At 44.2% G+C, this 15,273-nt stretch overlaps 2 protein-coding genes across 2 annotated transcripts; one reads left to right on the top strand and one right to left on the bottom strand.

Annotated features, from left to right (window-relative positions):
• The first annotated feature begins 423 nt into the window (after positions 1 to 423).
• gpr182 (G protein-coupled receptor 182) lies at positions 424 to 4,644 on the top strand. Its single transcript, XM_024384021.2, has 2 exons — positions 424 to 650; positions 2,667 to 4,644. Exon 2 carries the CDS (start codon positions 2,670 to 2,672, stop codon positions 3,753 to 3,755), a length of 1,086 nt encoding a protein of 361 aa, XP_024239789.1. The 5' UTR covers positions 424 to 650; positions 2,667 to 2,669; the 3' UTR covers positions 3,756 to 4,644.
• Positions 4,645 to 6,399: 1,755 nt separating this feature from the next.
• Positions 6,400 to 11,758, bottom strand: LOC112221515 (zinc finger and BTB domain-containing protein 39). Its single transcript, XM_042304363.1, has 3 exons — positions 11,216 to 11,758; positions 9,077 to 10,763; positions 6,400 to 8,865 (listed from the first exon to the last, which is right to left on the bottom strand). Exons 2-3 carry the CDS (start codon positions 10,724 to 10,726, stop codon positions 7,918 to 7,920), a joined length of 2,598 nt encoding a protein of 865 aa, XP_042160297.1. The 5' UTR covers positions 10,727 to 10,763; positions 11,216 to 11,758; the 3' UTR covers positions 6,400 to 7,917.
• Positions 11,759 to 15,273: the final 3,515 nt, after the last annotated feature.

Genomic DNA, 15,273 nt, shown 5'->3' on the forward strand with positions numbered 1-15,273 from the left:
CCAATAATCAAAGCTTGATGATGAGTTAGTTATTCGAATCAGCTGTCTAGTGCTAGGGCAAAAAATAAACGTGGACCAGGACCGACATCGGGAAACCCTGTGCAATAGGACAACCACACTCTCACCAAGCTCTAAGAAACACATGGTTCTCAGAAAGTTATGTGCTAATGTTACGTGTTGGGGTGGCAGGTAGCCTGCCAGGTAGGAGTGCTGGGCCACAGTAACACTGACCCCAGTGGCACCCTACTCCCCATCTAGTGCACTAGTTTTGACCAGGGCAAAAAATATGTTACACTAAATGGGGGAAAAGGGTGCCATTTGGGACATAGGCAGCCCCACAGCCATCAAGGCTTTCCTGCCCTGCTCTGCACCACCAAGTCCCACCCCCATTTCTTAGGATGTCCTGTCAACTCTGGCTCTGAGGGGACAGGACAGGGGGATGAATGAGGGGAGGAAAAGGCTTCATCTAGTCTGCCTAAACTAAGCACAGATTCTCCAGGACCCCAGAGCCAGTACGGTCGTCTTGCTCCTCCAAGCCACAGCTAGCTTCCCAAGCAGGCACACCAAGAAAACCGCCTGCCCTGAGGGACCTTCCCTCACCACCCATCATCTATTGCCAAGCACTCCGCTTCGCAGCACATCAGGATACTGTATGTATGACTGTATTGCTTCCTCCTGTTCTTCACCTCTAGTAGAATTTGCAATGATTTGAGTTGAGACTTGTGAGTGATATATGAAAAATGTTCATTTGTGAATATTAATATTTATTATTTATTCATATTTATTATTTCATTCTCTCATTACCCTATACACAAAGTAATTTATTCATGCATTTTGTTGCTATATTATTACGATTACTAAAGAGGAAAACAGAAGATAGTATATGCATACCATAGTGTCTGATATTTTCTCAGGTACTGTGCCTTCAAAAAGTATTCTCACCTCTTTACTTTATCCAAATTTTGTTGGATTATATTTAGATTTGAGACACACAGGATCCCATAATGCCAAAGTGGAATTATGTTTTTGGAATATTTGACAAATACATTTAAAATGAAAAGCTGAAATATCTTGAGTCAATAAGTATTTAACCCCTTTGTGATGGCAAGCCGGAATAAATTCAGGAGTATACACGTGCTTAACAAGTCACATAATAAGGTGCATGGACATAATAAGGTGCATGTGTTCAGTAATAGTGTTTAACATGATTTTTTTTTATGACTACCTCATCGCTGTACCCCACACATACAATTATCTGTAAGATCCCTCAGTTGAGCAGCGAATTTTAAACACAGATTTAACCATAAAGACCAGGGAGGTTTTCCAATGCCTTTCCAAGAAGGGCACCTATTGGTAGATAAAATAAACAAATAAAAAAGCTGTCATTGAATATCCCTTTGAGCATGGTGAAGTTATTAATTACACTTTGGATGGTGTATCAATACACCAATTCACTACAAAGACACAGGCGACCTTCCTAACTCAGTTTCCAGAGAGGAAGGAAACCACTCAGGGATTTCATCATGAGGCCAATGGTGACTTTAAAACAGTTGCAGAGTTTCATAGCTGTGGTAGAAGAAAACTGAGGATGGATCAACAACTTTGTAGTTACTCCACAATACTAACCTGATTGATACTGTAGAGTGAAAAGAAGGAAGCTTGTACAGAATTAAAATATTCCAAAACATGCATCCTGTTTTTAACAAGGCACTAAAGTAATACTGCAAAACATGTGGCAAAGCAATTAACTTTTTGTCCTGAATACAAAGTGTTATGTTTTGGGCAAATCCAATACAACGTATTACTGAGTGCCACACTCCATATGTTCAAGAATAGTTGTGATTGTTAAGAACTGGGATAGAGAATAAACAAAATGGTGCTAAGTGCAGACAAAATCCTAGAGGAAAACCTGGTTCAGTCTGCCTTCCACCAGACACTGGGAGATTAATTCACCTTTCAGCAGGACAATAACCTAAAACACAAGGACAAATCTACACTGGAGTTTCTTACCAAGAAGTCAGTGAGTGCTCCTGAGTGTTTAAAGTTTTAGTATTTCTCTACATCTGCTAAATATCTGTGTGCGACCAATAACATTTGATTTGATTTGACTTGAATCTACTTGAAAATCTATGGAAAGACAGGAAAATGGTTGTCTAGCAGTGATCAATAATCAATTTGACAGAGCTTAAAGAATTTTGAAAAGATTCTTGAAAAGAGACATCCCCAGAAAGACTCACAGCTGTAATCACTGCCAAAGGTCATTCTACAAAGTATTGAGACAGCTGTGTATTCTGTATTTCATTTTCAAAGAATTTGCAAACATTTCTAAAAACATGTTTTCACTTTGTCATGATGGGATATTGTTTGTAGACGGGTGATAATTAAGGCTGTAACACGACAAAATGTCTAATAAGTCAAGGGGTATGAATACTCTCTGAAGGCACTGTAGATTTAAAAATGATTCATGACAATTCTATGGCGAGAAATTGCTCCTCACATCTCATCTTTGTAGGCTACATTAGCAAACTCATAAACAAGCCAGAAATCCATGTTTGAACAATCCATGTCCTCCACTGCTTACGTTATGTAACGTTGGACTATTTACTGATTAGCCCAATACTAAACTCCTAACACAGCTAACAATTTCCTTTTCAACAATTCAACAGACCATGAACGAACACGACTTCCACAACTCCTCATTTAATTTCTTCAATGGCACACCGTGGTTCGTCTACGAGTGCACCATCAGTCTGGATAAGGACTATCGGCGGATCGCCCTGTTCCTTCTCTACCTGCTGCTGTTCATGGTGGGGCTGGCTGAGAACACCTTGGTGGTGTGGGTCAACTGGCGCCGGCGACACTCGGCCAACGGCGTCTTGTTCTGTGTCATCAACGTGAGCCTGTCGGACCTGATGGTGGTTCTGATGATGCCCTTCTTCATGCTGGAGGTCACCATGGACAAGGTGTGGCTGTGGGGCCGCTTCCTGTGTAAAGCCACCCACCTCATCTACACAGTCAACTTCTACAGCAGCTCCTTCTTCCTGGCCTTCATGACCCTGGAGCGCTACCTGTCCCTGTCCAGGCCCTCATCTCCCGCCTGCTTCCCCGTGGCCAGGCGTCGCCGCTGGCTGCTCTGTGGTGCTCTGTGGTTCTTCTCCCTGTTCCTGGCTCTGCTGGAGAACTTCCACGTGGACCTGCTGGAGTGGGACGAGCCCGGCTGCTACATGCTGCCAGACTACATTGAGTGGTTCGTCTCCATATCCTTCCTCTGCCTCATCTTCCAGTTCCTGGTCCCGGTCTCCATCATCGTCACCTGTAACGTGCTGATCGCTCGGGCGGTGCGCTCCGCTCCAGATGTGCAGGGAAGACGGGATGTGTGGCTGGTGCATGTGTACTCCCTTGTGTTTGTCCTCTGCTGGCTGCCGTACCACATGGTCATGTTCCTGATAATGGTGGATGATCTGGACCCTCACGTGTTCAGCTGCAACACAGTGGAGGTGCTCTACTTCTCCTTCAGTGTGGTCCAGTGCCTGTCCCTCTTCCATTGCATCGCCAACCCAGTCCTCTACAACTTTCTCAGCAAGAGCTTCCGCAACAACCTGATCAATGCTGTGGTTCACTATACACCCAGGGAGGACCCAGGAGGGTTGAATCCCCAAGAAACTGCCCCCAAAGCAGGAGGACCAGGCACAGGGAAGAAGGAACGCAAGCTTAGCAACATGAGTACCAGCCATTCTGACGTTGCTGCCTCATAGAAAAAGGAAGCATCACAGTGTCACTTTGAGACTTAACTAGCCATCATCACTGAAGGACAATGGAGGAAAGGAAAAAAATCACTTCAGAACTGTTACTGAAGCGTGTGCTGCTTTCACAGGCTAAAAGACAGGGCACAAGACACAAAGCCTCCTAATAGTCTTTGCTGTTTATGACTTGAGTCCAGATTGTCCACCCCACTTCCAAAGGTTGCACTTGCACACTCCCTGTCATGGATTTTTAAGCATTTGATTAGTGTAAGTATTGCCTGGAGGGAGTTTCCATCATTGTTAAATCCAAGACAGGGAGTGTGCAAGTGCGCACTTTTGGAGAAGTGTGGAGATTAGGGATGCAGCCTTGGTCACTAAGCAATAGTCATGTAAATTATAGGCTGACAAACACTCAGTGTCCCTCTCATAATCTGTCTCCCATTTTTCTCATCATCCAGTTTTTCAGCCCATCAATGTTGTAAACAGAGGAAGGAAGGAAACATTTACAGATTTCTTTCCATCTTTAAACTCCCACAGGAACTTATGGCACCAATGTCTAGGAACTTCTGGAGGACAGAATTGCAGTCATTACGTCACAGGGTGAAGAGGAATGCTTCCTCGCAAACAAACATTTTCCTCTGTGCAACACAGATAAGATTGATCCTTATAACTACTGAGCATAAAAGAAACGTTGTAAAAATGTTTAACTGTAATGGATAAATGTTAAACAATTTTGATTACACAAACATATAGACACATCTTAATTTCCACACAGTGACATCCATATTTAAATGTTCTGATTGTATTTGACTATATATTTTTAAAGCTACTGAATTTGTAAATGTGTTGGATGCTGAATGACGCCACCTGTTACATTCAAATAAAAGTATTTCAAACAGAATGATTGTGTATTATTAAAGTCAAAAGCGTGTCCTTTTGATGACTTCTCAATAGGGACAACACTATGAACATCTCATAGTATTACTATATGGGTTGGTATCCTGATATCCCAAAGGAGATTCTCCACTGAGCTTGCTCTTTAGTCCAGGACTGGGCTTAATCTGTGTCTGGGAAACTAACCCCAAATGGAATAACTTTTTATTGTGTGGTAATAAATACACAAAATCCTAATTATTTTAGTTGAATACTGGCCTGTGTTTGCTTTCACTGGGAAGTCCAGAGGGAAATGTCCCTTGGTTTAATGATGTTGACATGATGATCAGTGGAGGGAGGAAAGACATAGGTGTCACTCCGCATATGGCACAATGGGAGGAAGCAGCCTACCTAGAGCAGAACAGGGTTCCAGTTTCAAAGGTCACCTATCCCTGAGGCAGGAACTAGATAAACGCTTTCAATTGTGCATAACTGCAGTTGCATCATTAAAATGTGATGACGAAGGTAGTATTCTGTGGCAGTGGACATCATAACATATTAAATGCAATGAAGAATCAAGCCTAGGTCTAAAAGTTACAAGATAACGGGATTCTCAAAACATTTGTTTACTTTATTCTTTACAGAACAAAAAACGACACTGAACACAAATATAAATGCTATATACAACAATGTCAAAGATTTGACCGAGTTACAGTTCATATAAGGAAATCAGTCAAATTAAATAAATTCATTAGGCCCTAATCTATGGATTTCACATGACTGGGAATACAGACATGAGTCTGTTGGTCATAGATACCTTTAAAAAAAAGTTTTTTTTAAGTTTAAAAAAATTGTTGATCAGGCTATCATTTGTGGCCTGTGGAATGTTGTCCCACTCTTAAATGGCTGTGCGAAGTTGCTGGATATTGGCGGGAACTGGAACACGCTGTTGTACACATCAATCCAGAGCATCCCAAACGTGCTCAATGGGTGACATGTAAATGAGCATGCTGAAACATGAGGTGATGGCGGCGGATGAATGGCATGACAATGGGCCTCAGGATCTCATTACGGTATCTCTGTGCATTCAAAATGCCAATGATAAAATGCAATTGTGTTCGTTATCCGTAGCTTATGCCTGCCTGCACATACCATAAGCCCACCGCCACCATGGGGCACTCTGCGAAGATGAGCATTTGTCCACTGAAGTCGGTTACGACGCCAAACTGCAGTCAGGTCAAGACCCTGGTGAGGATGACGAGCACGCAGATGAGCTTCCCTGAGACAGTTTCTGACAGTTTGTGCAGAAATTGTTTGGTTGTGCAAACCCACAGTTCCATCAGCTGTCCGGGTGGCTGGTCAGATGCCAGATGTGGAGATTCTGGGTTGGCCTAGTTACACGTAGTCTGCGGTTCTGTGGCCGATTGGACGTACTGCCAAATTCTCTAAAACGATGTTGGAGGCAGTTTATGGTAGCGAAATGAACATTAAATTCTATGGCAACAGCTCTACTGGACATTCCTGCAGTCAGCATGCCAATTGCACTCTCCCTCAAAACTTGATACATCTGTGGCATTGTGTTGTGTGACAAAAATGCACATTTTAGAGTGGCCTTTTATTGTCCGCAACAAGGTGCAGCTGTGTAATGATCATGCTGTTTAATCAGCTTCTTGATATGCCACACCTGTCAGTTGGACAGATGATCTTGGCAAAAGAGAAATGCTCACCAACACAGATGTAAACAAATTTGCACAAAATCTGAGAGAAATAAGATTTTTGTGAGTATGGAACATTTCTGGGAACTTTTATTTCATGGGACCAATACTTTACATGTTGCATTTATATTTTTGTGAAAACGTCCATAGTTTGCACTAAAAAAGTACATACAAATTACAATTAAAAAACAGCATTAATCGAATAAAACGTTTCATAATGAGGTAAGACACCAAATAGAACACAAACACGAGTTACGTTTAAACATCAAATCCAAAGTATGCAAGTCTACAGAGCATAATGTGGTGCTTTTGAAATGCTGGAAGCCACCGTTTGTTTAGTTCATATCATCTGATCACTAATACATACAGTCTACATGAACCACAGTATCATGTTTGTTTTGTTCATATCATCTGATCACTAATACATACAGTCTACATGAACCACAGTATCATGTTTGTTTTGTTCATATCATCTGATCACTAATACATACAGTCTACATGAACCACAGTATCATGTTTGCATTATAAATAGTCTATCACTAAAGCAGTAAAATGCTTTGAGGAAAACATACCTAAATGGTTTCCAAGGGAGCTGATACATTAAGGCCACATTCATTGGTTGCAAAGTACAGTATGACTGGTCAGGTACACTTACTGGTCCAATGCAGCTGGTTTTTTATCTCAATATCAAATCATTTCTGGGTAACAATGAAGTAACTTACTGTGATTCTTTTCAATTAAAATGGTAAAAAAATAAACTAAAATAGCTTCTTAGCAAAGAACAATTTCGCAAGCAATAACTTTGCTAGGACTGTCTGAGGGGAACACTGAAAAGTAGCAGTAATTGGCAGAGAGGTTTGGAACTTTTTCTTATTGGTCTATTAAGTCATTTACCGTCTGGTGATGTCACCAGGCAGGCAAAAACTCCATCCCACTAAAACAGGCTGGAATTTCAGGTCGTCTTTTCACAACCATAATTGTCCCAATTTCACAGTATTATTCCAACCACATGATGTGGAAATATATATAAAACACAGGGAAATCACGTTTTTGACTGCACTGGGCCTTTAATGCTTGGTGCACAGTGGTAAATATGGTGTTTCACTCAGACAGACACAGACAGTCCATCATGTGTTTCATATATAAATGAATACATGGTGCTTAACTGACAGAAAAACAACACTTTTTGTAAAGCAGAGTAATAGTACACTTAGGAAAATGTTTGACTGCAATTTAGGAAAAGCCAACTGACTTGAAGACAGCTTGCAAACAGTAAACGGTAATAAGTCCTTCCATAGACAACAGTGCATACACTGCCATCAAGTGGCTAAACTACTTCCAAGGAAGATGTCCTTTACGCTATGCTACAAAACAGGTCTCTTCCATCCAAAACACCATCTCAAACACAGACATAAAACAAGTTAAATGCATTCTACAAGTATATATATAAGGCTCACAACCAGAGAGAAAGAGAGAGAGAAAGAGAGAGAGAAGGAGCATGACAGACCAGCTCAAAGACAAAAAAAGACGTGGGAAATAAAAGTGAAAGCGAGATGAAGGCAGAAGGACACCAGAGGAGTAGCTGATCAGGTGTCCAGGTCGGGGAGGGGTTCTTTGGAGTGGTCATTGTACATGAAGGTCTGCTCTATGTTGAAGTCTGGAGGCAGGTGGTCCTTGTGGATCTCCATGTGGGAGGACACCAGCTTGAGCGTGGAGAAATACAGGCCGCAGACAGTGCAGCGGTACATGAGCGCCCCGGCGTGGGTCTTCAGGTGGCAGATCATGGTGGAGCGGCCTCGGAAGAACCTCAGGCACACCTTGCACTGGTACGGCTTCTCCCCAGTGTGAATGCGCAGGTGGTAGGTGAACTCGCCCGAGTGGGCGAAGCGTTTGCCGCAGAAGCGACAGCGGTACCATTTCTCCCGGGGAGTAGCGGCGCCCATGCCCGACCCACCCATGCTAGAGGAGTTCCCATTGGACAGGAGGCCTGCGGAGAAGCCAGATGCCAAGGCCCCCTGAAGCAGCTTGTCTGAGAGGCGGAAGGAGCCCATCCCCATGTCTAAGTCCATGTTGCCAAGCTTCCCCAGGCTGCCAGCCTCCAGGGGTGAGGAGGAGGAGCAGGAGTACTCCAGCTGGTCAGCCTTACGTTTCCCTGTCCACCCCTGACTGCCCTGTCCCTGGGGCTGGGTCTCATTGGTGTGAAAACTCAGGTGGTACTGGAAGGCTGTGCCAGAGCGGAAGGTCTGTGGGCATAAGAAGCAACGAAGCTCCTCCTCTCCCTCTGCCCCGGCTGCTTTATGAACCCTCATGGCCTCTCTGTCAGTTTCTGCCTCCTCGGCATGCAGGGCCATGTGTCTGTCCAGCAGAGGGCGATCCAGGAAGCCGCAGGCACAGAGGGGGCAGGAGTAGACTGGCAGGGAGAGGTGGGTGAGGGCGTGCCACAGCAGGGCACACAGGGAGGGCTGGGGTAACAGGCACACACCACAGCTCAGTGACTGGATAGACACGTGACTCAGCAGGTGATCCCTGATGACCTGGTTGCAGGAGAGAGACAATACGATATGTCAACAATACAAGGAGGGACAACACACATCTTCAGGTGTCTTAGCCACTACAATGCAATAGGTGTACTCTTGAGTTCAGTGAATTTGTTTGAGCGATTTCAGTCTATATTTCACCATTGCCATTAGCCAAAACACGTGCCAAATCACCCAGGAAAAATGAAGCAAATCAAACCACACTGACCTGGAAATCCTTGGTGAGGGTTTTGTTACAGACGGCACACTGCAGCTCCCCATTGTGCCCCTGGGTGGCGGTGTGGAGCTGACTGGGGAGGGTGTACCGAGCAGCCGCCTGGCGTCTGTGGCGTACCAGCTTGGCCTGGCTGCAGAACTGGCGATGACACATGTCACAGGAGAACACCACATGGGACAGGGCGTGGGTGATGCTGGCCCCGCGGTCCCCGGGGAAAGATGCCCCACACACCCTGCAGGTCCCTGTCTCAGTGAGGTGGGTCTCCGCGTGGGCCCCCAGTGCAGCAGACTCTGTTAACAGTTCCATCCCACAGGCTTTACACGCCACCATACCCGACAACTGGCCAGGGTCCACTCCCTCTCTGCCAACCACTGCTCCATTCTCCACACACACAAAGTCCTCATCTTCATCGTCCTCCTCCTCATCTTCTTCCTCCTCCATGTAATTCTCATCATCGCTCAGCTCAATGACATCTTCAGCCAGGGGTCTCCACTGGTCCTCTCCTCCGTCAGTGACTTCTTCGTCTCCCTGCAGCTGCTCTCTCTCTTCCTCATTATCTTCTTCATTCTCCTCCCCTTCGAAGATGACCCCTGTCACCCCTGTGTGGCCAGAGTTAAGCCCACCCACCCTCCCTAACTGCAGACTGTCCAGGGGGTCTCTAAAGGAGGAGGGGGCGCAGGGAGCCTCTACCCCACAGACCACCCTTCCCAGCTGGGCTGACGAGTCAGGGAAGGAGCAGGCGTCAGACACACATGGAGTTGGAGAACCAGCTCTACTCCCACTAGCTACCATCTGTTCCTCTTCACTGTTACCAACCCTGTCTCCCATCACCACCTCCACGCCCTCCTCAGTCTTCAGCTGCAAGGGAAAGAGAAGTCCTGGGGTGACCCCAACAGCTACAGTGGAGAGACTACCTACTGAACACTGCTGATCTCCAGCCAGCTGTATCTGTTTGTCTTCGGCCATCTGTCCATAGCCCAGGTGAGACTGCTCATCCTCTACTTTGAGAGGCAGGGACAGAGTGACTGTGTGTCCAACACTCCGGCCCAGCCTGGCCACCCTGCTGCCCTGGGGGAGAGGTGATGGTGCTGACGCCGGGGTAGGAGCAGCCGAGGGACCAGCAGATGACGACAGAGAGGAACAAGATGCTGCAGACGACAAACACATTGATGATCCAGCTGCAGCAGCAACCATGTCAGAGTCCAGGTCTCCATCCGCCACACAGTCTGCAGACCCTGAGCCCAGCTGCTGCAGGTCAGGGAAGGTAGTGTGACAGGCTCTCACCAGCTCTCTCACCCCCAGTCTCTCTGCCAGCTCATACAGCACCCCTACATCTATCAGGTCTGTGAAGATTTCTCCGGTGTAGATGAACGTCAGCACCTTCTCAAAGTTGGCCGGGGACACAAAGTCCAGAGAGTACGTTGTCGTAGCTCCGGTTCCAGAGGTTCCAAACTGTTTCCCCCTACCTGAGAACAGGCTACGGAAGTGTGTCCCAGCGCAAGCGAGCACCGCACGGTGCACTGTGAAGGAGCGGCTCCCCACCTGGAGGATGACATCACAGAAGAGGCGGGAGAGACGGCAGTGATTGAGCTCGGTGAGGAGGCCGGCAGCATGGCCTAAGCCCTGCAGCCGTATCCTCATCCCTCCCTGGCAGTGTCACTCACAGCCTAGAGCCCAACTATGAGAAGATACAAGGGGGGGGATATTTAAGTAGTTTTGGGGGAAATATGTACTTCACTATTTACATTTTTGACAACTTTTACTTTAACTTCACTACATTCCAAAATAAGATAATTTTTCCTTCATACATTTTCCCTGACACCCAAAAGTACTTCTTACATTCTGAATGCTTAGCGAGACATAAAATGGTCAAATTCACATGAGAACAACGCTGGTCATCCCTACTGCCTCTGATCTGGCAGACTCACAAAACACTTAATTTAATTTTGAAAACAAGAAAATTGTGCCACCTGGTTTGCTTAATATAAGGAATTTTAAATTATTCACACTTTTGATACTTAAAGTATATTTTAGTAATTACATTTACTTTTGATACTTTCACTCTAGTAGTATTTTACTGGGTGACTTTTACTTGTCATTTTCTGTTAACGTATCTTTACTTTTACTCACGTATGACAATTGGATACTTTTTCCACCACTGGTCATTGCCTAACTCATTCTGCAACAGTAACAGGACTAATAATAAACACTTTCTTTTTGCAACGTCCAATAATAAGAGCCAATGAGTGATTGATTGGTAGACTTGCAAAGGTGGAGTGCAGCTTTGTCGCGCACGTGCTCGTAAACCAACTATTTAATAAGTATTTAACTAACATGCAATTATTAGAGATCGAATACATCAGAAACACCAATTGGTAAAAACTAAGGAAACGTTTAACCTTTTAAGTTTCACTGAATGCTAGTTCGCTAACGTTAGCTATAGCCTAGCAAGGTAGCTAGCTTGCACGTCACAGTTTTCTACCAAATGCAAACCTATCAACATCTTTCTAACAAAGATGGATAACGCCGCTCATATGGCAAATAAAGTTATGTGTATAATATATTATTTACCAATAGAAGGTAGTATTTTCGACCATTTAGCTAACGTTTTCGCTAGCTTAAAGCCAGTAGTCGCATAACAATGACGTAAATAAAAGAAGGCTCCCAAACAGGAAGAGGCCAAGCGAGAAAAATAAAACGAGAGGTTTTACTCTGTTTCCACTAGATAGCACAGCCACAAAGTCAAAATTATATCCTAAAAATGTATGAAAACCAAAATTATATTTTTGTCCTTTAGGCATAAATTAAGCAGTGTGGTTGAGATTAGGGTTAAAGTTTTGGTTAGGTTTAAAATCACATTTTAAGAAGATAAATTGTAGAAAGGCTATGTACAGGGGGCACCGGTACCGAGTTGTGCGGTGCTATTGGTTAGTCAAGGTAATTTGTACATGTACAGTCGTAGCCAAAGGTTTTGAGAATTACATATATTAATTTTCAAAGTTTGCTGCTTCAGTGTATTTAGATATTTTTGTCAGATGTTACTATAGAACACTGAAGTATAATTACAAGCATTGCTTTAAGTGTCAAAAGCTTTTATTGACAATTACATGAAGTTGATGCAAAGAGTCAATATTTGCAATGTTGACCCTTTTTTTTTCAAAACCTCTGCAAGCCGCCCTGGCATGGTGTCAATTAATTCTGGGCCACATCCTGACTGATGGCAGCTCATTCTTGCATAGTCAATGCTTGGAGTTTGTCTGAATTTGTGGGGTTTTGTTTGTCCACCTGCCTCTTGGGGATTGACCACAAGTTCTCAATGGGATTAAGGTCTGGGGAGTTTCCTGGCCATGGACCCAAAATATCGATGTTTTGTTCCCCGAGCCACTTAGTTATCACTTTTGCCTTATGGCAAGGTGCTCCATCATGCTGGAAAATGCATTGTTCGTCACCAAACTGTTCCTGGATGGTTGGGAGAAGTTGCTCTCGAAGGATGTGTTGGTACCATTCTTTATTCATGGCTGTGTTCTTAGGCAAAATTGTGAGTGAGCCCACTCCCTTGGCTGAGAAGCAACCCCACACATGAACGGTCTCAGGATGCTTTACTGTTGGCATGACACAGGACTGATGGTAGCGCTCACCCTGTCTTCTCCGGACAAGCTTTTTTCCGGATGCCCCAAACAATCGGAAAGGGGATTCATCAGAGAAAACGACTTTACCCCAGTCCTCAGCAGTCCAATCCCTGCACCTTTTGCAGAATATCAGTCTGTCCCTGATGTTATTCCTGGAGAGAAGTGACTTCTTTGCTGCCCTTCTTGACACCAGGCCATCCTCCAAAAGTCTTCGCTTCACTGTGCGTGCAGATGCACTCACCTGCCTGCTGCCATTCCTGAGCTCTGTACTGGTGGTGCCCCAATCCTGCAGCTGAATCAACTTTAGGAGACAACGTTTGAACCGCTTTCCTTGAAGTTCTTGATGATTCGATGAATGGTTGATTTAGGTGCAATCTTACTGGCAGCAATATCCTTGCCTGTGAAGCCCTTTTTGTTCAAAGCAATGATGACGGCACGTGTTTCGATGCCGGTAACCATGGATGACAGAGGAAGAACAATGATTCCAAGCAGCACCCTCATTTTGAAGCTTCCAGTCTGTTATTCGAACTCAATCATGATGATAGAGTGATCTCCAGCCTTGTCCTCGTCAACACTCACACCTGTGTTAATGAGAGAATCACCGACATGATGTCAGCTGGTCCTTTTGTGGCAGGGTTGAAATGCCTTGCCACAAAAAAGGAGAAAAGCAAAAAGCAGGAGAAAGGGGAAAACTGTTGGAAAACATACAAGACGAACCGACACAGGGGTAAATATACTGGGGAAAATAAGCGACACCTGGAGGGGGTGGAGACAATCACAGGGACAGGTGAAACAGATCAGGGCGTGACACTGTATTCTTAATTCATCAACATATTTCAAGAGTGAAGGCTATCCAAACCTGTTTTTATCATTCATACATATTTTCCTTACCCGAAAATCAACCTGGTCTACAAGCATTTCCTATTATTCTCTGCATACATCCGAGACACTTAATTTAATGTGATATGTTACGTTTCGTATGGTATGTATTCATTTGTGGAAGTCCATCAGCCATTTCATATGATATGTTATGAATTACAATTCGTATAATAGTGTAACGACCCTGGGTTTATAAGCGCGGAAATCGACTCTGCCGCACGAGCATGCTTTTGCGGCACAGTCGATAGCGTGTCCCGGACCTCGGGCTCGAAAGTCGAGGGTTCGAGACCTGCTCCCTGCTGTTTCATTACAATATGTTACAAATTTGCAAAATATGTTATGAATATGCAAAAAGTATGATATGTTACAAATTCTAGCTAGGTGGCTAACGTTAACTAGGCTAGGGGTTAAGGTTAGTGTTAAGTCTTTAGGAGTTAGGTTAAAATCAGGGGAAGGGTTAGCTAAAAGGGTTAAGGTTAGCTAACAGGCTAAGTAGTTGCAAAGTAACTTAAAAGTACTTTCGTTTTTTTGCCTTGAGTAACCATCTCTCTTATGTAACCATACCAACATAACATATCATACTAATTTCAGTATCTAGCATTTACATTTACTCTAGTCTATGAGTCCAGGCTGCAAATAATTTGACAAAAATTATATTGGCCAGCAAGTGGGAGGGTTTTCAGCAGCAGTGGCATGTATTCATGGATTCCAATGGAAGCCAGGCTTCCCCAAAAACTTTACTAAGAAAAAAAATAAAAGAACATACATTATTTTATATTTTGTCTCTTTGTGTTTCTCACTGGAGAAAGCATCCGAGCGAGCAAAACATCGTCCCTCTGTCTCTGTATGTGTAGCCCATCTATCTGATGCTGTCTGGTCAAAAAGGGTATGATATTGTTCAATGCCTGCAGCATTGAATGCAAGGGAAGCCAGCGAGGATTTGGACCAGCGAGGATCTATCTGATAACATGTATGCAATAATAGCCCATCAGCGTTGCGCTAAACTGAGTGAGCTCAACTGTGAATGGTCCTGGCCCACCCCAAAAAAAAAAAAAATCGCAGCACCCCCAACCCCAAACTACTTCCCACAGTTCTGGTTCTGGGTGGAGTGCTAAGAAATTAAGGTGTGGCGGAGGTGTGTACAGATAAGACGTATTCACACCAAAAAAGTGTCAAGGGAAGCCAGTTTGGATTTGGCTTCACACCAATCAAGCCAAACATCATTGACAGAAAAAAATGGAATTGTTGCATTGTTGTCCTCTGGTGGCTAGCTAGTTAGCTAAAAATGTCAATTTTCTAAATTAGCCATGGACCGAGATAGGGATTTGCACTTAATTCTCCATACTGGCCAATGATTTAATGGGAATTCTGATCCAATCATAAATTCAAACATTGTGCATCTGGCCTGAAAGGATGGAAGATCAATGTGTAGCTAGGTGTAGTAGTAGGATAATGTTAACTAGATGGCTAATCATTGCCCATGAAAGGAAGTAAGGTCAGCAAGAAATAATTTTAGCCAGGCTAGCTTGGAACAACTAAAACTAAAAGCTTGTTCTCTATGACAAAGTTATAGACTGTTTCGGCAAAATGAAAGAAAAAAGGATGGCATTGGCATTTCTCTACAAGTGGGGTGAGTCAACATGTCTTTTCTACTTACGCGCACGCGCACACACACACACA

The sequence above is a fragment of the Oncorhynchus tshawytscha genome, linkage group LG22 (genome assembly GCF_018296145.1).
Source record: "Oncorhynchus tshawytscha isolate Ot180627B linkage group LG22, Otsh_v2.0, whole genome shotgun sequence".
In the NCBI taxonomy this organism is placed as follows: domain Eukaryota; kingdom Metazoa; phylum Chordata; class Actinopteri; order Salmoniformes; family Salmonidae; genus Oncorhynchus; species Oncorhynchus tshawytscha.

Excerpts from the sequence above, each read along its gene's own strand:
- gpr182 (XM_024384021.2), top strand. The coding sequence starts at position 2,670 with ATGAACGAACACGACTTCCACAACTCCTCATTTAATTTCTTCAATGGC.
- LOC112221515 (XM_042304363.1), bottom strand. The coding sequence starts at position 10,726 with ATGAGGATACGGCTGCAGGGCTTAGGCCATGCTGCCGGCCTCCTCACC. Across the intron at positions 8,866-9,076 it reads CCCTCACCAAGGATTTCCAG|GTCATCAGGGATCACCTGCT; the intron begins GTCAGTGTGGTT and ends TCCTGCAACCAG.